This window comes from Scyliorhinus canicula, chromosome 5 (assembly GCF_902713615.1).
Source record: "Scyliorhinus canicula chromosome 5, sScyCan1.1, whole genome shotgun sequence".
Classification (NCBI taxonomy): Eukaryota; Metazoa; Chordata; class Chondrichthyes; order Carcharhiniformes; family Scyliorhinidae; genus Scyliorhinus; species Scyliorhinus canicula.
The window spans coordinates 36,632,032-36,656,486 of NC_052150.1; the positions used below are offsets into that span (position 1 = coordinate 36,632,032).

Sequence of the window (24,455 nt, forward strand, 5' to 3'; positions counted from 1 at the left end):
TGTTCCATTCATGTATGCTTCAAATGGGCCCTATTTGTTTTTGCCAGGAGGTTCTCTGCAGTTGTTGCTTCGGTTGATCAGCAAACAGAAGTGACAAGATGTTCTGTAAAGGACTGAATTGTTCTTTGATTTTCTTCACTTGATGCAGAGCACTCGATGTTCCACAGTACGTAATCTAATGGTCTGATACAATGTTCCCTCTAATTTCCCTTTGTTGTGTGTGGCTCATTTGTTGTATAGCATGGTCCCTTTAAGATTGCCAGGTGGATGCCATGCATGCATCTTAAAGGCAACTGTTTTCCTCCCAGGATATATTTCACATTGTCTGGCAGACAACTATTGAAACTTGCCTGGGACGGGCAGGGAGCTTTTGTTTGTTTTATTTGTGTGCTGTAGATGTTACTTGCAAAGCCTGCATTTATTCTCCATCCCAAATTGCCTTTGATAAAGTGGTGGTCAGTCATGTTCTAGAACTGCTATAATCCGTGTGATAAAGGTACTCCCATAAAGGCATGTTGCGGTCTTCCAAACTTGACATTGAGTTCGATAACTTCAGACTGTGAACTCTCGCCTTCACCTTTACCCCATTTTTATTTATATCAATTTATTTTAATTTCTTCCATTGATTTGTTTCTCCCCCCCCCCCCCCCCCCCCCAAACTTGGGCCATCTGTTCCCTTTTCCTAGTTGTCCTTTGACACGCTGCCATTCACACATTCTAATCTCTTTATGTGCCTCTATCAGCACCCTTCTTCGTCTTAATCATCTCCATTTACATTTTTTTGTCATTCTGTCTACAACATCTTTGTCAAATTCGCTGGCTCCCTATCCAGCTGCACTGCTCCATGATCCCCTGCACCCCACCCCCCTACAACAGTATAAATCTAACCCTATTTCCAGTTCCCTCCAGCTTTGACAGTCTTCTAGGCTCAACAGTAGCACAGGGCTAAATCGCTGGCTTTGAAAGCAGGCCAGCAGCACGGTTCGATTCCCGTAACAGCCTCCCTGAATAGGTGCCGGAATGTGGCGACTAGGGGCTTTTCACAGTAACTTCATTGAAGCCTACTCGTGACAATAAGTGATTTTCATTTCATTTCACAGCTGCTGTCAGATCTGAGATTGTCCAGAATTTTTTGTTTCAGATTCCAGCATCCACAGTAATTTGCTTTTCTACTCCCACAGTGGGGTCTGTTAAGGAGTTTTGGTATTTTGGCCCAGTACCGCTGAAGGAACGGAGCTTTTCCGATGATTCCCTTTGACTTCAATTTGACTGGTTGACCAGGACTCGTGATGTCATGCTTGGTCAAAGGGCTTTACACTCCAATGCAGTCACTCTTTGTCTTGCTGCTGGAAGTTAGCTCTTTTGTACATATTTAGACAATGACTTTGATGTGAAGTGTTTGAGCTGAGCATTGTTAAAAACATGGTTGTTTTTAAAAAATGGTAGCCAAGCCTTTGATCTGAGTTTATAGTTCACTGGACTGGGGGCCTATTGTCATATTATGAGGGAACTCATTCATTTCTTTGATATGTTCCACATTACACCACATTACACATTAATGTACCTTTTTGGAAGTTGTCATGGGAATGTCACTTTTAGAAATGTTTGTTTGCTCAAGTTGCTGCAGCGATGTCAGTGTGGGTGGAGCTGAGCTCTGGCTCTGCTTTTCAGTTTCGCTTTGAGGAAAAGTTTGGGTGGGTGTGTTTTTTAGTTTCGTTTTAGTGTTGGAGCTGCAGCCAGACAAAGAAGGTGTAATTTTGATCTTGCTGCCATCTAAAGACTATCTCTAGATCATTTGGTGAATTCAGTGATAACTGCTCTCCGTAGAGAGTTTAAACCTGATGTGCTTCTGTTAAAAAGGGTTTTTCTCTTATGGATGTTAGAAGGAAAGTTTAAGGATTGCTTAGTGTTGTATTATTTGGGGGTTGTATTTGAATTGATGGTTGCTAAGATGTTCACTGTTTTAAAAAGGTTAACTGAGTTCATAGAATAAACATTATTTTGCTTAAAATTACTTTTCGATTTCTGCTGCACCACACCTGTGGAATGGGCCGTGTGCTCCCCATACCACAATCTAGTAAATGTCATGGGTCAGGTGATCTCTATGATATACTTTGAAGGTCTCTAAACCCTAGCCCATAACAAATTGGGGGCTCGTCTGGGATAAAAATCTCTCCTGGGTTGGCTTTGCGAAGGGGTGAGCATATTGTGGTAGCTTTTCAGGTGTGGTATTTTAGTTTAAGTAGGGACAATGGCTCTTTCAGAGGCTCGGACGTTTTTGGGGATGGAGATGGTCACACGCAGTGCCTTACACAGAGAGAATAAAAACAGACTGTTAGATTTGGCAAATACATTGCATTTAGCATTACCTGCCAAGGTACAAAAAGATGAGGTATTTACGGCGGTAGCTGAGCATTTAAAATTGCCTGAGATACAGTCTGACGCATTAGAAATGGCAAAACATCAGTTTCAAATCAAGCAACTTTAACATGAAGAAAAATAATTAAAGCAGCCTGAATACAAAATGAAAGAAAAAGATAGAGAAGAAAAAGAGATACGAAGAAGAAAGGAGAAAAGAAAGAATGGCCCTCGCAGAACAAAAAGAAAGGGAAATACAGATCAGGGAAAAATAAACAGAGAGAGAGAGGGAGTTGAACTTCGGAAAATGGCCATGAAACATGACAGTCAGTTAAGATTGGTGGATGGAAAGAAAAACGTGATGAGGATGAAGTGAAAGAGCTTCATAGTCGAAGGCTTGGTGAGGATTTATTTAAGTATTTCCATGCATTGCCACGGGTTCAGAAGGAAGTAGAAGCCTTTTTCATTTCATTTGAGAAGGTAGCTAAACAAATGAAATGGCCACAGGAGATGTGCGTGTTACTGATTCAAACAAAGTTGGCAGGTAGAGTTAGTGAAGTGTTTGCATCACATCAGAGGAGGTATCTGAGACTTATGAGGAGATGAAAAAATTCATCTTGGGTGCATATGAACTAGTGCCTGAAGCCTAGAAATTTAAGGAAAGAACCTGGTCAATCAAACATGGAGTTTGAAAGGATCAAACAGAGTAATTTTGATAGGCGGATAAGGGCTTTGAAAATAGAGCAAATGTATGAAGCTCTCAAAGAAATTATACTTTTGGAGAAATTTAAAAATTACATTCCTGATGTAGTGAGAACTCTTGTGAAAGAGCTCAGGGTTAAAACTGTGAGATTAGCAGCAGAAATGGCAGATGATTATGAATTAGTTCATAAATCAAAGTTTGGTTTACGACATCAGTTTCAGCCTGTGAGGGATAGAAACTGGGGACATGAGAAATACACAAGTGGCACAGGAGATCTGATGGGAGATAATAAGGAGAGTGTACCTCAGATTAAAAAGGAAATCCAGGAGGGTGGAATAGACATGAAAAGTTTAAAATGTTTTCACTGTAATAAACTAGGCCATGTAAAGTCAGTGTTGGTTGAAGAAAAGCACTGGGAAGGCTGATATTGTAAAACAGGGTAAGACAGTGGGGTTTGTTAAAGCGCTAAAAGAAAGCCCAAGTTTAGCGAAGGAGGTGCAAAAGATTGTACAGCCTTATCCAAGAGGTGATTGATAAGAAGGTGCCAGATCTCTTTAAAGAATTCACTTGTGTGTGTATCAGGAGGAGCAGGTAAAGCAGTCACAATTTTGAGAGATATGGGAGCTAGTCAATCTTTTGATGGTAAGAGATGAGGAGTTATGTAGTTTGGGAGGAATATTGCCAGAAAAGGTGGTAATATGTGGAATTCAGGGTGAGAAGAGTAGTGCTCCATTATATTTTTTCCAAATATTTTTTATTCTCCTTTTTCACATTTCTCCCAAATTTACACCCAACAACAATAAACAATAATCAGTAACAAATATGTCAATCCCCACTTTAGAAATTAGCCTTAAAAACCTCCTTCCAGTGCTCATCTAACTTTGGACAGGACCAAAACAGATGAACGTAATTACCCCCCCTCCTTAAAAGAATCGGCTCATCCTTGTCCTCGTGAGGTGTGCTCTGTATACCACCTTCAGCTGTATCAGCACCAACCTCGCACACGAGGTGGAGGCATTCACTCTCAGGAGCACCTCACACGCGAACCCCTCCTCCATAATCCTCTCCCAACTCTTCCTCCCGCTTTGCTTTGATCTCTTCCAGTGGTGCCTTCTCCTCTTCCAAAATAGCTCCGTAAACCGCTGACACTAACCCCTTCTCCAGTCCCCCTGTCGTCAGCGTCCTCCAGCAATGTGGAGGCCGGCTCCACCGGGAAGCTCTGTATCTCCTGGCAAAACCGCGACCCTGCATGTGTCTAAACATTTCCACCTGCTCCAGCCCATACTTTGCTTCCAGCTCCTTCAATCCTGCAAACCGACCCCAAAGAAACAAATCTTTTAGTGACTTAATCCCCTTCTCCTCCCATTTCTGAAAATTTCCATCCCACCTCCCTGGCTCAAATTGGTATTTCCCTTGACCCTGCCAACCCAAAGTGTTGGCGAAACTGCCTCCAAATTCTCAATGAAGCTATTATTACTGGACTCCCGAGTATTTCCCAGGGGCTATCGGGAGCGGCGCTGTTGCTAGTGCTTTTAATCCCGACCCCTTGCACAAACTCTCCTCCATTCTGACCTACTGGGAATCAACCCCTCTGACCCAGCTCCGCACCTTACTGAGCATGCTTTAATTGAAAACAAAAACAGAAAATACTGGACAATAAAGCAGGTCTGACTGCATCTGTGGAGAGAAAAGGGAGGTAACGTTGAGTCTGGGTGACACTTTGTCAAAGTACTCCAAAGGTGGTCTCCCCAATGCCCTGTACAGCTGTAGTAAAACCTCCCTACTTTTAGAATTTTATTCCCACTGCCATAAATGCCAACATTCCACTTGCTTCCTAATAAACCTGCTCTCGCTATTAACTCTGATTAAGCACGGTAGCATGGTGGTTAGCATAAATGCTTCACAGCTCCAGGGTCACAGGTTCGATTCCCGGTTGGGTCACTGTCTGTGCGGAGTCTGCACGTCCTCCCCGTGTGTGCGTGGGTTTCCTCCGGGTGCTCCGGTTTCCTCCCACAGTCCAAAGATGTGCGGGTTAGGTGGATTGGTCATGATAAATTGCCTGTAGTGTCCTAAAAAGTAAGGTTAAAGGGGGGGTTGTTGGGTTACGGGTATAGGGTGGATACGTGGGTTTGAGTAGGGTGATCATTACTCGGCACAACATTGAGGGCCGAAGGGCCTGTTCTGTGCTGTACTGTTGAAAAAATATATATACTGGGGCACCCAGATCCCTCTGCGTTGAGTTCTACAGTCTCTCTATTTAAATGGTATATTGCCAGGGCAGCATTCTGGCCTGACCGTTGACACTCAACATTGGAGGCCCAGAAAAGGAACAATTGAAACTGGCGTCTCACTCCTGCAGGTAGTAAATTGTTCCTAGAGATTTTTAAAATATGTTTCTCAAAATTTTACTTTTCCCAGTTCTGTTTCTTTCTTTATCGCCAAATTTAATTGCTTAATGAGACAAGGACCCCGTAATGGTCCCAGATTCTCCATTGATGGTTATCAATTCATGATTCCAATAAATTGCAACAATGAAGTATGGAGTTTAACCCTGTGCGAGGTGATTCATTTTGGTAGGAAAAATCTGAATGCGGATTACAGGGTCAACGGCAGGGTTCTCAGGAATGTGGAGGAACAGAGATCTTGGGGTTCATGTCCACAAATCTCTGAAGGTTGCCACTCAAGTGGATAGAGCCATGAAGTATGGCCTATAGTGTGTTAGCGTTTATTAACAGGGGGCTTGAGTTTAAGAGCCGTGGGGTTATGCTGCAACTGTACAGGACCCTGGTGAGACCACATTTGGAGTATTGTGTGCAGTTCTGGTCACCTCATTATTGGAAGGATGTGGAAGCATTGGAAAGGGTGCAAAGGAGATTTACCAGGATGCTGCCTGGATTGGAGGGCAGGTCTTATGAGGAAAGGTTGAGGGAGCAAGGACGTTTCTCATTGGAGCGAAGGAGGCTGAGAGGCGACTTATAGAACTTTATAAGATGATGAGGTGGATAGATAGAGTGGACGTTCAGAGACTATTTCCTCAGGTGGATGTAGCTGTTACAAGGGGGCATAACTATAAGATTCAGGGTGGGAGATATAGGAGGGATGTCCGAGGTAGGTTCTTTACTCAGAGAGTGGTTAGAGTGTGGAATGGACTGCCTGCTGTGATAGTGGAGTCGGACACTTTAGGAACTTTCAAGTGGTTATTGGATAGGCACATGGAGCACACCAGAATGACCAGGAGTGGGATAGCTTGATCTTGGTTTCGGACAAAGCTCGCCACAACATCGAGGGCCGAAGGGATTGTTCTGTGCTGTGCTGTTCTATGTTCAAATTTGCTTTTATATTTGGAATATTGTGTATATGAAATTTGTAAAAACTTTAAAGTAGCCCTTTAAATTAATGAATTGTGAAGCTAATCTGTTAATCTTGCTCCGTTCCTATGTTACGCTTCACTTACTTCACTTCCATCAGTCACATCACAGTCCTTTGCATCGCATTTAATCACAAATCTGTGGAAAGTTTTGTTGCACTTGGAATCCATTTGGTTTTATCCAGTTTGTTCCCAGCTAACTGGGCCATATATGTATTTACAATTTGTCACAAAATGTACAGATTCCTGGCACAGGCAAGAATGATGCATGCTTGTTTTATTTTCTATTTATGATATCTTTGCTTTAATAGATTCAGATGTAGTATATGCCTCCTAAATGTTTTATCCTCTAGATTTGTTTTGCGCTGAAAGCTTTTATGCTGTGTTTTCTCTGGTTGCATGTGGCGACTTTCGTATCGGGGTTGATTTCAATCACAAAACCTCGAATAATAGGATGGTTACATCACGGGAGGAGGCCATACAACCATTTGTGTCTGTGTCGACTCTACAAGAGCAACTCTATTACTCCCACTCCCCACCAATTTCCCTGTCCCCTAGTGATTTATTTCTCTATCCTTTCAATTATCCAATTCCTTTCAAAAGGTATAATTGAATCTGTCTGCTCAACTCTCAGGCAGTGTATTTCCGACCCTAACCACTCACTACATAAAAACGTTATTCATGTTACAGATCCTTCTTTTTCCACTCCCCTTAAAATTAATGCCCTCTGCCAACGCAGGTTGTTTCTACTTACCTATTGTGTTAGATCCCTCGTAAGAACATAAGAACTAGGAGCAGGAGTAGGCCATCTGGCCCCTCGAGCCTGCTCCGCCATTCAATTAGATCATGGCTGATCTTTTGTGGACTCAGCTCCACTTTCCGGCCCGAACACCATAACCCTTAATCCCTTTATTCTTCAAAAAACTATCTATCTTTACCTTAAAAACATGTAATGAAGGAGCCTCAACTGCTTCACTGGGCAAGGAATTCCATAGATTCACAACCCTTTGGGTGAAGAAGTTCCTCCTAAACTCAGTTCTAAATCTACTTCCCCTTATTTTGAGGCTATGCCCCCTAGTTCTGCTGTCACCCGCCAGTGGAAACAACCTGCCCGCATCTATCCTATCTATTCCCTTCATAATTTTAAATGTTTCTATAAGATCCCCCCTCATCCTTCTAAATTCCAACGAGTACAGTCCCAGTCTACTCAACCTCTCCTCATAATCCAACCCCTTCAGCTCTGGGATTGACCTAGTGAATCTCCTCTGCACACCCTCCAGCGCCAGTACGTCCTTTCTCAAGTAAGGAGACCAAAACTGAACACAATACTCCAGGTGTGGCCGCACTAACACCGTATACAATTGCAACATAACCTCCCTAGTCTTAAACTCCATCCCTCTAGCAATGAAGGACAAAATTCCATTTGCCTTCTTAATCACCTGTTGCACTTGTAAACCAACCTTCTGTGACTCATGCACTAGCACACCCAAGTCTCTCTGAACAGCGGCATGCTTTAATATTTTATCATTTAAATAATAATCCCGTTTGCTGTTATTCCTACCAAAATGGATAACCTCACATTTGTCAACATTGTATTCCATCTGCCAGACCCGAGCCCATTCACTTAACCTATCCAAATCCCTCTGCAGACTTCCAGTATCCTCTGCACTTTTCGCTTTACCACTCATCTTAGTGTCATCTGCAAACTTGGACACATTGCCCTTGGTCCCCAACTCCAAATCATCAATGTAAATTGTGAACAATTGTGGGCCCAACACGGATCCCTGAGGGACACCACTAGCTACTGATTGCCAACCAGAGAAACACCCATTTATCCCAACTCTTTGCTTTCTATTAATTAACCAATCCTCTATCCATGCTACTACTTTACCCTTAATGCCATGCATCTTTATCTTATGCAGCAACCTTTTGTGTGGCGCCTTGTCAAAGGCTTTCTGGAAATCCAGATATACCACATCCATCGGCTCCCCGTTATCTACTGCACTGGTAATGTCCTCAAAAAATTCCACTAAATTAGTTAGGCACGACCTGCCTTTTACGAACCCATGTTGCGTCTGCCCAATGGGACAATTTCCATCCCGATGCCTTGCAATTTCTTCCTTGATGATAGATTCCAGCATCTTCCCTATTACCGAAGTTAAACTCACTGGCCTATGATTTCCTGCTTTCTGCCTACCTCCTTTTTTAAACAGTGGCGTCACGTTTGCTAATTTCCAATCCACCGGGACCACCCCAGAGTCTAGTGAATTTCGGTAAATTATCACTAGTGCATCTGCAATTTCCCTAGCCATCTCTTTTAGCAGTCTGGGATGCATTCCATCAGGGCCAGGAGACTTGTCTACCTTTAGCCCCATTAGCTTGCCCATCACTCCCTCCTTAGTGATAACAATCCTCTCAAGGTCCTCACCTGTCATAGCCTCATTTCTATCAGTCGCTGGCATGTTATTTGTGTCTTCCACTGTGAAGACCGACCCAAAAAACCTGTTCAGTTCCTCAGCCATTTCCTCATTTCCCATTATTAAAACTCCCTTCTCATCCTCTAAAGGACCAATATTTACCTTAGCCACTCTTTTTTGTCTTATATATTTGTAAAAACTTTTACTGTCTGTTTTTATATTCTGAGCAAGTTTACTCTCATACTCTATCTTACTCTTCTTTATAGCTTTTTTAGTAGCTTTCTGTTGCCCCCTAAAGATTTCCCAGTCCTCTAATCTCCCAGCAATCTTTGCCACTTTATATGCTTTTTCCTTCAATTTGATACTCTCCCTTATTTCCTTAGATATCATGGTTTTGAACACCTCTATCAAATTGTTTTTGATTTACGCATGTCAAAGGCGCTCAGCCTCTCCAATCTATCCTCGTAACTGAAGTGTCTCATCAGAACCATTCGTCAAATTTAATTTTGGCACCCTCTCTAAAGCTTCCCAATCTTCCTAAATATGGTACCCAAAATTGTGCACGATACGCCATGGATGCATTGGGGTTAGATGGGATGCTTAAAAATGCCAAACCTTCCTCAGTCCACCTGCTTCCAAATTTAATGGACATGAGATGGTGTGGATCATGGCTATTAACCTGCTTTAGAACATAGAACATAGAACGATACAGCGCAGTACAAGCCCTTCAGCCCTCGATGTTGCACCGACATGGAAAAAACTAAAGGCCATCTAACCTACACTATGCCCTTATCATCCATATGCTTATCCAATAAACTTTTAAATGCCCTCAAATGTTGGCGAGTTCACTACTGTTGCAGGTAGGGCATTCCACGGCCTCACCACTCTTTGCGTAAAAAACCCACCTCTGACCTCTGTCCTATATCTATTACCCCTCAATTTAAGGCTATGTCCCCTTGTGCTAGCCACCTCCATCCGCGGGAGAAGGCTCTCGCTGTCCACCCTATCTAACCCTCTGATCATTTTGTATGCCTCTATTAAGTCACCTCTTAACCTTCTTCTCGTACTAGAGTTTTGTACAACTGCAACATGACCTCATGGCTCCGGAACTCAATCCCTCTACCAACAAAGACCAACACACCATAGGCCTTCTTCACAACCCTATCAACCTGGGTGGCAACTTTCAGGGATCTATGTACATGGACACCGAGATCCCTCTGCTCATCCACACTACCAAGAATTGTACCATTAGCCAAATATTCCGCATTCCTGTTATTCTTTCCAAAGTGAATCACTTCACACTTCTCCACATTAAACTCCATTTGCCACCTCGCAGCCCAGCTCTGCAGCTTATCCATGTCCCTCTGTAACCTGCAACATCCTTCCGCACTGTCTACAACTCCACCGACTTTAGTGCCGTCTACAAATTTACTCACCCATCCTTCTGCGCCCTCCTCTAGGTCATTTATAAAAATGACAAACAGCAATGGCCCCAGAACAGATCCTTGTGGTACGCCACTCGTAACTGAACTCAATTCTGAATATTTCCCATCAACCACCACTCTCTGTCTTCTTTCAACTAGCCAATTTCTGATCCACATCTCTAAATCACCCTCAATCCCCAGCCTCCGTATTTTCTGCAATAGCTGACCGTGGGGAACCTTATCAAATGCTTTACTGAAATCCATATACACCACATCAACTGCTCTACCCTCGTCTACCTGTTCAGTCACCTTCTCAAAGAACTCGATAAGGTTTGTGAGGCATGACCTACCCTTCACAAAACCATGCTGACTATCCCTAATCATATTATTCCTATCTAGATGATTATTTTCAGGTAGGAGGATTGACCTAGGGTTTCCAGGAATCGAAAAATCTCCAGGACAGCTCTGCAACCCTGGAGAAAAATCTCAGGTCATCAAAAAGTGTTTTATTTGTAATTTTCTTCAAATATTTCTCTTTACCATATATAAAAATATTGAAAACAGGAGAGAAAATGCAGTTTGGCTGATGGCCATGTGTCATCCAATTGGGTAATGAGTCTTTTGCTTTGCAATTGGTAAGGAAGGTAGCACATCTCAAGATGGGTGTGTTGGCCAACTAATGGCTGATCTGTGGGACAAGTCCTATAAAGAAACCACCAGGAATGCATTTAATCCTAATTGCCAACCCTATTTGCAGGAGGTGGGTTAGCTATTTAAATATTACAACAAGGCCAGATTGTGTCAGATTTAATCAGTTTTTCTGTTGGGTTTCCCAGACCTCGGGAAATCTGTGGCAGCTGAAGGAAGGTGTGGAAAAGAGCAGTCTCTTAGCAGTGTTGCTTGTGTTGTTATGATCCTGCTTCGGATCTCCAAGTTTTTGGTAGACTCCAGTCAGTGAGGTTCAAGATGCTTTCTAAGAGAATGAAGTCACAAGATTCCATATGTTTTGAACTAACAAAAATAAACTTACAAGATCAAAAGACAATATTCACAACACGGTGTCCCAACTTTTCACCTGAGAGGGGCCACATTTCAACATCTTAGTCACTCAAGGGGCTGATCAGCAAATGTCAGAAAGATGACATTTGACACAATATTACACATGAATTTTTAAAAGTTGTATGGAAAGAAACCACTTGTTGAGCAAAAAAAAACCCAATGAATAATAGGTTAAGGCAATTGTGTGTGCTCAGTTCACTCCCAGTCTCCAGGAGCACTCGTGCGCGTGCTCATGTGCACACACATGTCCACGTTTGTTGGTGAGTTATGGGTGAATGAAAACCTTGATCTGGGAGTGCGCCAGACTGATGAGCACACTCCCTTCTCTCTTTGCTCACTTTCCCCATCAGGCCCGCGTCTCTTTTTTTTTCCTCTTTTCTCTCTCTTTCCCCCCCCCCCCCCCAAAAGAAAATCCTTGGGGAAGGTCCCCTCCCTTCGGCTCACTCCCGGTCTCAGGGGGCTCACTCACTCTGAGTTTATGCTGGTGGTGAGGTGAATGAAAATACTGGGAATGAGCCAGAATGATGGGCACAAATTTTCTCTTTCCTCCATCAGACTCTTCTCTCTCTCTCTCCTCTCTCTCTCTCTCTCTCTCTTTCCCCCCCACCCCCCCCCCCCCCCCCCCAAACCCTTTGGGGGAGTTGGGGGGAGCCTATCTCTTGGCATCTTCTGTCCATGGCTCTCTGGGCCCGAAGTGCACAGTGACTGGTGTTTGCTGCACAAATTGTCGCCCCCCCACAACCCTCCAACTGGTGAACCTGCCAAAAGAAAACGCAGGAGAGAAACGTCCTGCGATTTGAAGACAAAGCTAGATGTAGAATCTCCCATTCAACCTTGCCTGTTTGACTGAGAATTTGAAAATTGGTTCCAGAGGTCGCACAGAAGGGCTTCGCAGCCAATACATTGGACAAGCTTGATTCACAATATTCATTTTGTACTCTTTGGCATTCATAAAATCTGGTTCATGGGGGTTAACAGGTGAACCGTGATCAACGTGCCACACTGCACCATAAGCGACAGATGTGACCAAGACTGATCCCACAGACCTACCAGTCTTCAACTTCAAAGATCTCGCCTTGAACATCTCTCCAAAAATCACTCCAACTTGGAAAACCTTAAAAGATGGCTCATCTCGCAGGATTTCAAAGTCATCTACTGGCAACGTCCCCCTTGAAGTGTGCACTCGAGCACCAACTCATAAACCCCAACTTCAGCTCTTCTGCCACACTGAGCAGAAAACTCCTCCAAAGGGGTACCTTCGTCCAACTGCCTGCAGCACAGTTCAACTTCTTGAATCTTCCGGGCTTCACCTGAGCCCTCTTCGACTGCTGGGACTTCTCGTGAGCACTCACCAGTTAGACCACAGCCTTTTTCCGACTCGGGAGCCTCTTTCGTTTTATACATAAAACATACAAATTAGGAGCAGGAGTAGGCCACTTGTCCCATCGAGCCTGCTCTGCCATTTTGATTGTAACCTTGAACCCATTATTCCTGCCTACCATCAGCTCTTTATTCTTAACTGGGGCCTCTCTGTTTCTGTCCCCTGTTGGGACTCCTCTCTTAGGACCTCTTCCTGACTCCTGCACAAGACACTTATCTGGAAAAGTGCTCCACCACCGGTCACGTCACCCTGGTTTACATGCAGATTCTCCTTTTTATGCAGGCGCACTTTAACTACTGGAAGAGTAACTCAGAACAGAGCACGTGCAACCAGACATGCTGCCGTCCACCATAGATGTGCTGAAATTCATGGCCTGCTGGAGATTGTAGCCCTCTGCCCAAAAAACTTAAAAAGCTGAATGTGTATTTGCAAATCGCTCCTGATCTGCGCATGTGCAAAAACTCCCCAGGCCTTGGAGTTCCCGATCTCTGCTCTCGCCGAGAAGGTAGGTTGATGTCATAATGGTTTATTTACCATTATCAAAATTAATAGCAGTAAAAATGGTATCTGTTGTAATTAAACTGCTGATTTCTTGTCATGTAGAAAACTATAATTCGCAACTCGTTGTAAATCCCCCCCCCTTTTTTCAACACAATTGTTCTTTAATAATTTCCTTGCTAACTATCAGGGTAAATGCACAGGTCAGCTAGTTTAATTTTCTTTATCTCCACGTAAGCCATTCTGAAACTCCTAGTTCGATATACCAATAGATTTTGTAACCTCTCACTCTTTCACACACTCTTTCTCCCCCCCCCCCCCCCGCCATCTGCAATCCCACTGTGCCACATTCCACTATTTAGCCCTCCCACCATCCCCATGGACTCCTGATCCCCCTCTTCCCATCATACATTTCACTGATCCCAACGTAACTGAACTGGGTTGTGGAAGGAGTTCATGGCTATAAGCATACCAAACATTGCACCATCGACCTGCAGCGTTAACTTTTTTTGTTGTGTTCTCCACAGGCACTGCTAGATCTGCTGAGTATTTCCAGCATTTTCTATTTTTCAAGCAGTTATGGTATACTTTGCAAATATGTTTACTGCGCCTATACCTTCATACCACCTGTGATTTGTACCAGCGCATGGTTCCTTTCCCAGGAGTGCAAATGTGTATTTATTTTGATTCTTAAGGATAGCTGCTGCTTTCTACCAGTTTAGTTCTGCATTCTTCAAGCAATAAATTCTGGATGGAAACTTGCTTTTTTTTAATAGAAATTTGTCTTAGTAATTTGTCTGATGCTTTCCATTGTTGAGCCTTTTTAAACTAAAATGTTATTGCATGTCCCTGTGTAATTTGTATTTTCAAACCACAGAAGTATCTAGACACTGCAATATTTTTGGATGATGAAATATTTGCAGCTGACTAACATTTAAATTGATAACGTATGCAAGAGTTGTGGCTCATGCTGTATTTTTTTAAAGCTGAACATACCTCATTCCGCTGTCACTCATTCTATCACGGTGTACCTGTTAAAGCAGTAATTGCAGAGAATTGAATATAGTGAAGATTTACTTTTTTAAAAAATTTATTTGTTGCAAGGAATAAAGCAAGTTTATTTTATTTTTTTAAAAACTGAAATGGTTTTGGTAGAAATTTGATACCCATTGACCTCATCATCTAGAAATGTTTTATCTTGTTTATTCACTGGACCTCAGTCTAGTTCTTGTGGAGTGATCAAGTTTGAATAACCTTTGGACAGTGAGGTGGTTGAAACAGAAGCAGTGGATGATCATTGAGAGAAATTGAATGTAACAGTTGGTTAGGGTGATGTGGGGGAGGCTGTGGAAGTTAATGGGGAAAATGAAAGGATGTAGAGAAAGGCACAACAGAGGGTGATTTCAGGATTAGCTGTTTAAATCTAATTTCAGTAGTTTTTACTTCAGATGATCTTCTGCAGGCCTGATCAAAAAACATGAATCGTAACTATTTACTATGCCCTACCACCAATTAGAATAATGCTACATTTATATCCAAGTGCGTGTGCTTTTTGTATGACAAAAGTTGGCATCCCTATAGCAACTACAGAAAATGGAGCTTTAATAAATTGATCAGTAGATGTAACTAATTTATTTGCAGTGCATTAAGGCCTACCTTGTTCTATGCTTTGTTGAAGCAAGTGATCTGCATATTCGCAGGTGCACTGGTTCATTTGGGATTTGCATACAGCATTTTTAAAAGATCCAATATTGCCATCAGTAAATTAATTTTTCCAAAACAAAATGGTTACAAAACTAGATTTTGGCTGATTGTTGTCTTGCACAGTTCGGAAACACGGCGGATATGAGGAAGCAAATTTCTCCAAGGGCATCTATCTGGCTGATGTCACACCAACATATTCCCCGTCTTTCTAATGAAATAGGACATTACAAAGCTCCTTCGCAATCCAGCATTATGGAAAAAAAGAATTTGTTTTTACATAGCGATTTTCTGAACCACTGCAGATCCCAAAGAATTTTTCAACTATTGAAGTATGTTTCAAGTGTAGTCACCGTTTTAACGTGCCAATAAATTTGTGCACGCTGTGAGGTCCACACAGCGGCATAGTAACCAGATGGAATAAAAAATAATTTTAATTCCACTGTCCTGAACACACCTTTGGTTAATTGTTTATTTGACGCTATAATATAGCTTCCTCTATGGATCTTGATTTGGCACCCTTATCCTGTAGGGCTTAAATCTTTCATGTCAGCTCCTCGTGTACTTGCTGTTGGTTCTACTTTAAGTAAAATAAAAGACGCTAGACTGAGATTCTTGTACATATTAAATCTCTAGTGGGAAGGTAGGTGACTTTACTACTAGGCATCTACCTCTTGAGATGAAACGTCATGCAAGGGAAGAGTGATAGCTGCCAACTTTGACTTTCCCTCTCTGAGCAGAAACAGATGATCTTTATCTAATTCATCTTCCTGACAATCTCAATCAGAACTCAATCAGAAACGATGTAGGATATGAAGGAACCTCTCTGACTAGCCAGAATGTGGCATATTGGTGGAGAAGCCTAGCTCCAATTTTCAGTTCTGCACAATAGTGATTGATCCTTGGCAAATTGACATTTTCAGCTGCCTACTTTATTGCAACCGAGGCAAGAGTTGAAGCATTTGCATATTTCTGGCAGGCAGTGTGTAATTTATAGTGCAACTAAGACTTGGGGTGGGGGACTGCCATGGGTGGTGTAGAATTTTGTAATAATGTCTTGTGGCAGAAAAACTGGTTGACCGCTTCTTGGAGCTTTAAAAAGTAAAGTGCATTTTGCTGCCTCTGCATTGCAATCAGCCACAATGCTCTGACTGTCGGGTAAATCAGACATTCTGAACTTCCCCATAGCGCTTGGATGCCAGAAACACACTGATAACGCAGGAAAAGTTGTGACAAATTTTCCTTTCTGGTATGATATGATTGCTCATTTATTTATCTCTTTTGTGACAATCCCTGGCTAATGAGGTGAGGGGTTCTGCAGTCTTCAGATTTCCCTCCGCTATCTGCCCCTCAGTCGTTAATTTGCAACCATGGGGTTATGTGATTTATATGTGCTCAAGTCCTGGAGTAGGACATGAGCCCATACCATCTGCTGTTAAGCATAAAGTACACCCACTGGGCCAAACAGCTACTCGTGTGCTCTCATGAGTGCTAATGACATCTCGGGGAGACCGATTTGGAAAAGATCATGAGCTTGTACCAAATTTAGAAAAATACATTTTCGTAATGCCATGTTTGTAAATGTGCTCCTCTTGCTCTGATTTATCTAAAGAGGAAGTACAACTGAAAATTTGAGATGTTGATCCAAATAGATTAATTGCTCATTAAGCTCAATGCTGTTTGTGTGATCTAGCTGTGTGTACAGAACAAGTGCCGGGCCTCCACATGGCAAAAATAACTTTCAAAAAGCAGACCTTCTCTGTAGGCTTATAAGAAAATCAGAAATTTGAACGCAAAGAATCTATTGACAATGTTTCTATGAAATAGACTAACACTGACTCCAGTATTGTCAAAGATCTTTGAAAATATGTTGCATAAACTTTGATTCTTCTATGTATTTGTTTGCTCGACAGTTATTAGAGTAGTGATGATGTATGGGGCATTGTTTATATAGGAAATAGTGATATATAAATACAATAATTTTTCACAATTGTATATGATAAATGTCACATTTCATTTTGATCAATTAAATTTAGAGTACCAAATTAGTCCAATTAAGGGGCACTTTAGCATAGCCAATCCACCTATACTGCGCAACGTTTTGGCGGTGCGATGTCACATTTCTGAGCTCCTATTGCATATGCTCTTCAGATTTAGGGACATTTGAGGCAGCAGTGCATAATCAAATTTAGCCTTTCAAGCATGGATGTTGGGAATCAACACGAGTCTAACTCTAGTAAAGTAGGCTAGTTTACATGATTGGAAGCCGTATTTGTATATAGGAAATGATACTGGTCTTGTGTTCCTTACTGTGCATTGCCTGATATGTGCTCTTGCATTGTTTACTTGTATTTTGTTTAGTATATCAATGAGGACATTTGAATATACAGAAGTAGATATGCAATATTGGTAACACAAAATTCTGTAATAAACAAATGGTCTTGAATACTCTAAACATATGTTTATCATGTTCTCTGGACTTGAAACCAAATTAATGCCCTGTGGAATCAACCTGTTGCAGAGAAGTTTTTTATTCCCAATTAAGGGGCAATTTAGTGTGGCCAATCCACCCACCCTGCACATCTTTTTGGGTTGTGGGGGAATTTGCAAACTCCACACAAACAGTGACTGGGGGCCGGATTGAACACAGGTCCTCGGCACCACAAGGCAGCAGTGCTAGCCATTACGCCATCGTGCTGCCGCCCTATGGGCTGGTTTAGCTCACTCGGCTAAATCGCTGGCTTTTAAAGCAGGCCAGCAGCACGGTTCGATTCCCGTACCAGCCTCCCCGGACAGGCGCCGGAATGTGGCGACTAGGGGCTTTTCACAGTAACTTCATTGAAGTCTACTCGTGACAATAAGTGATTTTAATTTCATTATGCTCTTTTCGCTTGTATGGTCTGTGATGTCCCTCAATTTGTGATGACGTCAATGTCTGTGTTCCCCATCCATCTTTCCTCCTCCCATCCATTCCCCTCTTACTCCACTCCCCTCAACCTTTTATTCTAACACTATAAATGTCTGCTTTCTCTTCTCTTCCCTTTCTTCTTTTCTTTCCTGTGCCTTTTCACTTCCATTTCCACTATTTTTCTCTCGTTTTGTTCCTCTGTCATGCCCTCCCCTTCCTCCTTAATGTGGAAACTTGGTAAAGTGTAATTTGGAGGTTTGGAGGCCATTTCTAAATTTTGTTGGGTCTACAATTTAAAAATCAGCACTATGGCTGTAGTTGCTGTTTTCTGCCAAGTCTTCGGAATCAGTGTGTAATATTTTTTTCTTACAGTACTACCTTTTACAAAACTTGCAATTTTTGGCATAGTTTCTTAAATATTGCCAGAACTGTCATTTTAGAGTCTGCCAAGTGAACATTTGTGTTTCTCAACATACATTTTAAACACACAGGTTCTACTTTAGCACTATTTTTCATGACGTATAGGTAAGCATGTCGTCATTTTTATTGTTAAGAGCCTCAAGCCCAAGCTAAAGAATATAACTAAATCACAGGGCCATATGCAACACAATGTATATGATAGCACTTTAGATATCTTGTGTATTTTTTTAAATTACTGTTGTTTTAAACAGCTTGTTAAATAGTATTTTGGCAGATTTGCACTACTTAATTACCACTCTTTCCTGTACCCTAAAATGGTGGAACCAATTGTAGTTGGCATTATTTGAAAATTAGGTACGGGTGTATCCAGTGCCTTGGTGTCTAACTTGAAGTGCCCTAGTTATTTTAAATTATGTAAATTGCAAAATTAAAATTGTACCAGGCTTATGAATTAAGGTTTCTTTAATTCTTTATTCAGTAGCAATTTGTATATAGTGTCTACTTCAACAATATTGGTAGAATTAAAGATTCTTGAAGCAGAGAAAGATATCATTCAGCCCATCATCCCTTTGCTAGCTCTTTGAAAGAGCTAATTTATTCCTGCACCCTGGTTTTCTCCCTAAAATCCTGCAAATTGCACAATTCCCTAGAAAATGCATAGAATCATAGAAAAGTTACAGCACAGAAGGAGGCAATTTGGCCCATCTTGTCCATGCCAGCCCAAGGACACCTAGATGCCCTTTCTAATTCCACCTTCCTGCACCCGGTCCATAGCGTAGAGCACTTAAGGTGCAGGTCTAGGTATTTTTAAAAAGTTTAGGGTCTCAGCCTCCTCCACTAACTCGGACAGCGAATTCCAGACTACCACTACCCTCTGTTTTTCTTTAAAAAGTTCTTCCTCGGGTCCCCTCTACACCTTCTGCCACTTAATCTTCATGTCCTTGTCATTACCCCCTTGTGATTATGGAGTTGATTATATAAGAACTACTAGGAGTAGGCCACCTGGCCCCTCCAGCCTGCACTGCTATTCAACAATTCTCTGTATTTGCATATGGAATGACGTGCGTTCTGTACCAGCCCTGAGACTGAGTCTCGGGTTTAAAATGATTTTAAGAAGGGTTTAAAAAGTGGAGAGAAGCGCGATGTGAAGATATTTTTGGAAAGAACGTGAAGCCTGATTCCAATAGTGGTGCAAAGGGTTCGGGCGGGAATAAAGAAATGGCCCAAGTTGGACCAATGAAATGTAGATGCCTTAAGGCAGAGGTATACAGATAACATAATGGAGGTTTTTGAAGATAAGGTTGTGGATTTTGAACAGCATAATGAGGGACAGAAGTCAGTCTGTGATTGGGAACTGGATAGGAGTGGTTGAAATTGCAACTTAATGGATGACAAGAAGAGAACATTGGAAAATTTGAGTTCAAAGATGACTTTTGTTTTGTTGATGGGTCGCATGTGGATTTTAGTTCAGCCAAGGTTTTGAATGGCTTGATTCAGCTTGAGTGGGATAGGAGTTGGTGGCTAGTAAATCAAATTTAAGATAAAGACTAAATGATTATTACCATTGCCAAAATCTAATTCCAAACTCTTCCTGAATTGGAAAAGCAGTTCTGCATTTGATGGACCCAGTACCGTTTGAGGAAAAGAACACTTTTGTTTTCTTGAAATGTACTTGTTATGTGTTTTCTATTCTCTCAAAGAAAACAGCTTCATAACTACCAATCTTCCTTTACAGAGTCCTTGATTAGGATTCATGCTTTGTAGTAACATTATAAATGCTTCTTCCTTGAGTCCAGGTTCTGTGGCATGTACATTGAAGTTGGGCAGTGTAGGAACTCTGGAGAATGCAGACTGTTCCCATCTTCACCCATAGAATCAGTGCTGATGTATTGTTTTAATTCACCTAATAGCTTGTCTAAACTTTTTTCATTCAAATCCAGTGAATCTTTCCTTTTAGAATAAATAATTTGTATCAAATACATTAATAGGAAATCAACATACAGTTACCCTGACTATATTCCCCAACATGTGCAAATTTGGGGTTTTTACGGATTTTGGTTCCTCTGCCTGTAATACATAAAATAAGTATGAAAAATAAAGAATAAAAGAATTTTATTCAAATTGCTACCAGGGCGTCTGCTTTAAATGCAACTAGTTTTTGGGTCCTTCTGGATAAGAGGTGCAGTACCTGTAATTTATCTCCTCGGTAAAACAATTCTCTAGTGTTTCAAAAGAACCTCTCAATTTTCCATCCCTTTGTTTAAGGACCCATTTTACAGATACTTATTCCTTGGGCATTTATTAAGTAAACTATCTACCAGGAAGCAAGATTTTGACGTCATTGGAGTTCATCCTTTTGGATGAAGCCCTTTGGTTTCCGAATAAGTTCTCGCAAATTTGCTTTTGATTTGCATGTTAAATATTCATTAATTGGTCCTGGAATTTTAAAAACAAATGTGTTGTTGGACCTCCAAGGAGAAAAGTAGAGGCTGCGCCAGCTGAAGAACACTACAAAACTACAGCTCTTTTGCCTCGTATCATACCCATGGGTATTCTAATTAGTTTTATTCTGTTCCTGCAAGAGATTTCCCCCCCCAAAAAAAATTGTTTTCTCTTTTCGTAGCCAGTGTGGGATACCTCATTAGTTATCACTTATTCTTGTTAAGCCTATCTTTGTAAATGCTTTGGATTCCTCCTTTAGAATGTCAAAGTAATCTTCATAGTGTAATGCATCCCGACAACCTGGTTTTGTAAATTCATTATTACACGTTAAAACATTTCTGTGTGATTCAGTGAATTGAATAAGTTGTTTCTTCGGTAAGATTTTCAATTCTTCGCTCATTGCGTGCTTGCTCATTGCTTGCTTTAATATATTCCATAAAGCAAGAGGATCTTTAAGATTAGTAAAACACAAATATGTTAGTAGTGAAAAGTGTTCTAAGTTGAGATGGGGTTGAATGGACAATTGTATCTAATAAAGTATTCCCGTTCCGAATTGTCATTCAAAAGACCTAATTCAATCTGCACTTTTTTAGCCATGATGTGGAGATGCCGGCGTTGTACTGGGGTGAGCACAGTCAGAAATCTTACAACACCAGGTTAAAGTCCAACAGGTTTGTTTCAAATCACTAGCTTTTGGAGCACTGCTCCTTCCTCTGGTCTCCTTCACCTGAGGAAGGAGCAGTGCTCCGAAAGCTAGTGATTTGAAACAAACCTGTTGGACTTTAACCTGGTGTTGTAAGACTTCTTACTGTGCACTTTTGTAGTTGGAGCACACGCTCTAGGTATAACATTCTGCTCACCATTCAGTTAACAGATCTTAGAATGGTCTTTAATTTATTTATGGAAAATGGGCTTCGCTGGTAAGGACATCATTTATTGCCCATCCCTAATTGCCCTTGAGAAGGTGTTGATGAGCTGCCACCATAAAACACAGTCCCTGTGGTTTAGGTACACCCCCAGTGCTGTTAGGGAGGGAGTGCACTGCTTTATACCGGGTGGTGCTGAGCTTCTCAAATGTTGTTGGAGCTGCACTCTTCCAGGCAAGTGCAGAGTATTCCATTGCATTCCTCACTTGTGCTTTGTAGATGGTGGAAAGGGTTTGGGGAGTCGGGAGGCGAGTTACTCACCACATAGTTCCTAGCCTTTGACCTGCTCTTCTAGTTACTGTATTTATATGCCAGTCCAGTTCAGTTTCAGGTCAATGGTTTACCCCCCCCACCCACCAGTGCTAACCGCTGCACCACTGTGGCGAAGAAAAACTGGCATTTAATTTTATTCTTTGTTATTGTCAAATACTAGCATTTGAAGGCTGTATTATCTGTGGTTAGTATAGATACAGAGAAGTTTCTGTGCTGCAGTCTCGTTGGAAAAGATTGCATATGATTCCCAGTGATGAATTTGCATCTGCTCCTATTTGCATTCTCCCACTTTTATGCATTTCAAGGCTGTGATCGTGACTCGCCATGTTGGAGAAGTGGTAGCTTGTCATTTCAATAGATATAAATAATTGTTTAATAACTGAATCTTTCTTTGTATTTTGTAGGTTTAACTACCGTTCCACGCATTATCTTGCATCCCATGGGTTCTATGATTTTCTAAACTGGTTTGATGAAAGAGCATGGTATCCTCTGGGAAGAATAGTCGGAGGAACGGTAAGAATACAGACACTTAAAATTCATGCTAATTAATAGAAGCTGATGAATTAAAGTGTTTTATTATGACTGCTGTTATATTTTTGGGTAAAGTGAAATTGAACCACCAAATGCAAGTGTTACGGGCCAGGGTTTATAGAACACCAAAGTATATCGTGGCGTTCACCTGGCCCACAACTTTTAATAGATTTTGGTTATGGGGAGCACAAGGGCCCATTTTACAGGTGTGATGCAACAGAGACCTTGAGTATTTTAAAAACAAAACCATGTTTATTCTATGAATTCAGTTAACACTTTATAAACACACAGTAAACAGTTTATCAACTACCAACACCGATAATCCCCACAGGTACAATACTCTATAGATAACCCTTAATAACTTTCTTAACAAATCCATAAGTCAAACGACCTTTTTTTAACAGACAGGTTTGAAATCGCTACAGAAACAGGTAGTACTTTGAAATCATCAAGTGATCTGGAGACACCTTTTTAGCCAACAGAGAGAGAGAGAGACTCCCAACATCCTTGTAGTCTGAATCATAGAATCTTAGAATTTACAGTGCATAAGGAGGCATTCAGTCCATCGAGTCTGCACCATCTCTTACAAAGAGCACCCTACTCAAGCCCATGTATCTACCGTATTCCCGTAACCCAGTAACCCCCACTTAACCTTTGTGGACACTAAGGGCAATTTAGCATGGCCAATCCACCTAACCCACACATCTTTGGACTGAATACAGCTTTCAACTGAAAATAAAACTAAGACACACTGCAGAGCCCAGCTCAAAACTAAAGTAAAAGGCAGAATCACATTCCAGCTCCACCCACGCAATGACATCACTGCAGCTATTTGATATAAACACCCATGACAAGTGCAGGGGTTGCACTTGGTGGCTTGGGGAGGTAAAGAGCGCCATCAGAAATTGTGTTTTGAGGTCATTTTGATCAATATATTTTAAGTAGAGAACTGGTAAATTACTTATGATGTTGCTGTTGGTAGGCTAATTTAAAAAAAAATGTTTTTTAATGGCATTTGACAGGCCTGCAGTGAAGGATGTCAAAGCAGCTATTCTTGCAAACCAAGCACAGTAGGCATAAGGACCAGAGACCAGAAGTTAATGAATTTCTGGCATGGCAACATGGCCCAGGCTGTGCGACGCTGAAGCAGAAGGGCAAAAGTCAAAGTACAGTATAGTTCAGTCTGAAGGCAGAGTTTAAATTTTTTGTCAGGTGGCTAGGTAGAAAAGATTAATGATGGTGTGGAAGCTCAAAATTCTTGCCACAGAAAATAAGAATGTAGTGGATTTATGCTTTAATCTTTGGAGACCAAGACTCGCTTCCAGAATCTTTTTAGTAATTAAACTATTTCAGTGAAGTCCATAAAGGACAGTATAGAAAACATTGATTTAATATTATAATAATCTTTATTAGTGTTACAAGTAGGCTTGCATTAACACTGCAAAGAACTTACTGTGAAAATCCACCTGTCGCCACACTCCGGTACCTGTTTGGGAGAATTCGGAATGTCAAAATCACCTAACAAGCAGGTCTTTCAGGACTTTTGGGAGGAAACCGGAGCACACACAGACATGGGGAAAACGTACAGACTCTGCACAGACAGTAACCCAAGCCGGGGATCGAACCTGGGACCCTGACGCTGTGAAGCAACAGTGCCGACCAGTGTTCTACCGTGCTGCCCTAATATCTTTGAGGTTTGCTTATCCACCATATTAGTGAGGCAGAGTTGCACTAAAACACACTATAGACCAAGTGGAAGTAATAGTTCCTCATTCATTGCTTCCTTACAACCTTTGTATTGGAATCAGTTTTTCTTTCTCTTTTTCTAAATTTAGAGTACCCAATTCATTTTTTCCAAATAAGGGGCAATTTAGCGTGGCCAATCCACCTAGCTTGCACATTTTTGGGTTGTGGGGGCAAAACCCACGCAAACACGTGGAGAATGTGCAAACTCCACACGGACAGTGACCCAGTGCCAGGATCAAACCTGGGACCTCGGTGCCGTAAGGCCACAGTGCTGCCACAAATCCGTTTTTCTTTAATTTGT

At 41.6% G+C, this 24,455-nt stretch overlaps 1 protein-coding gene across 1 annotated transcript in view; it reads left to right on the top strand.

Moving 5' to 3' along the window:
• The window catches only part of stt3b (STT3 oligosaccharyltransferase complex catalytic subunit B), a 123,210-nt gene that overhangs the window by 21,734 nt on the left and 77,021 nt on the right, over positions 1-24,455 (top strand). The window contains exon 2 of the mRNA XM_038796908.1: positions 22,282-22,390. Coding sequence (XP_038652836.1) covers positions 22,282-22,390 — 109 coding nt within the window. The remainder of the gene's footprint in view (positions 1-22,281; positions 22,391-24,455) is intronic.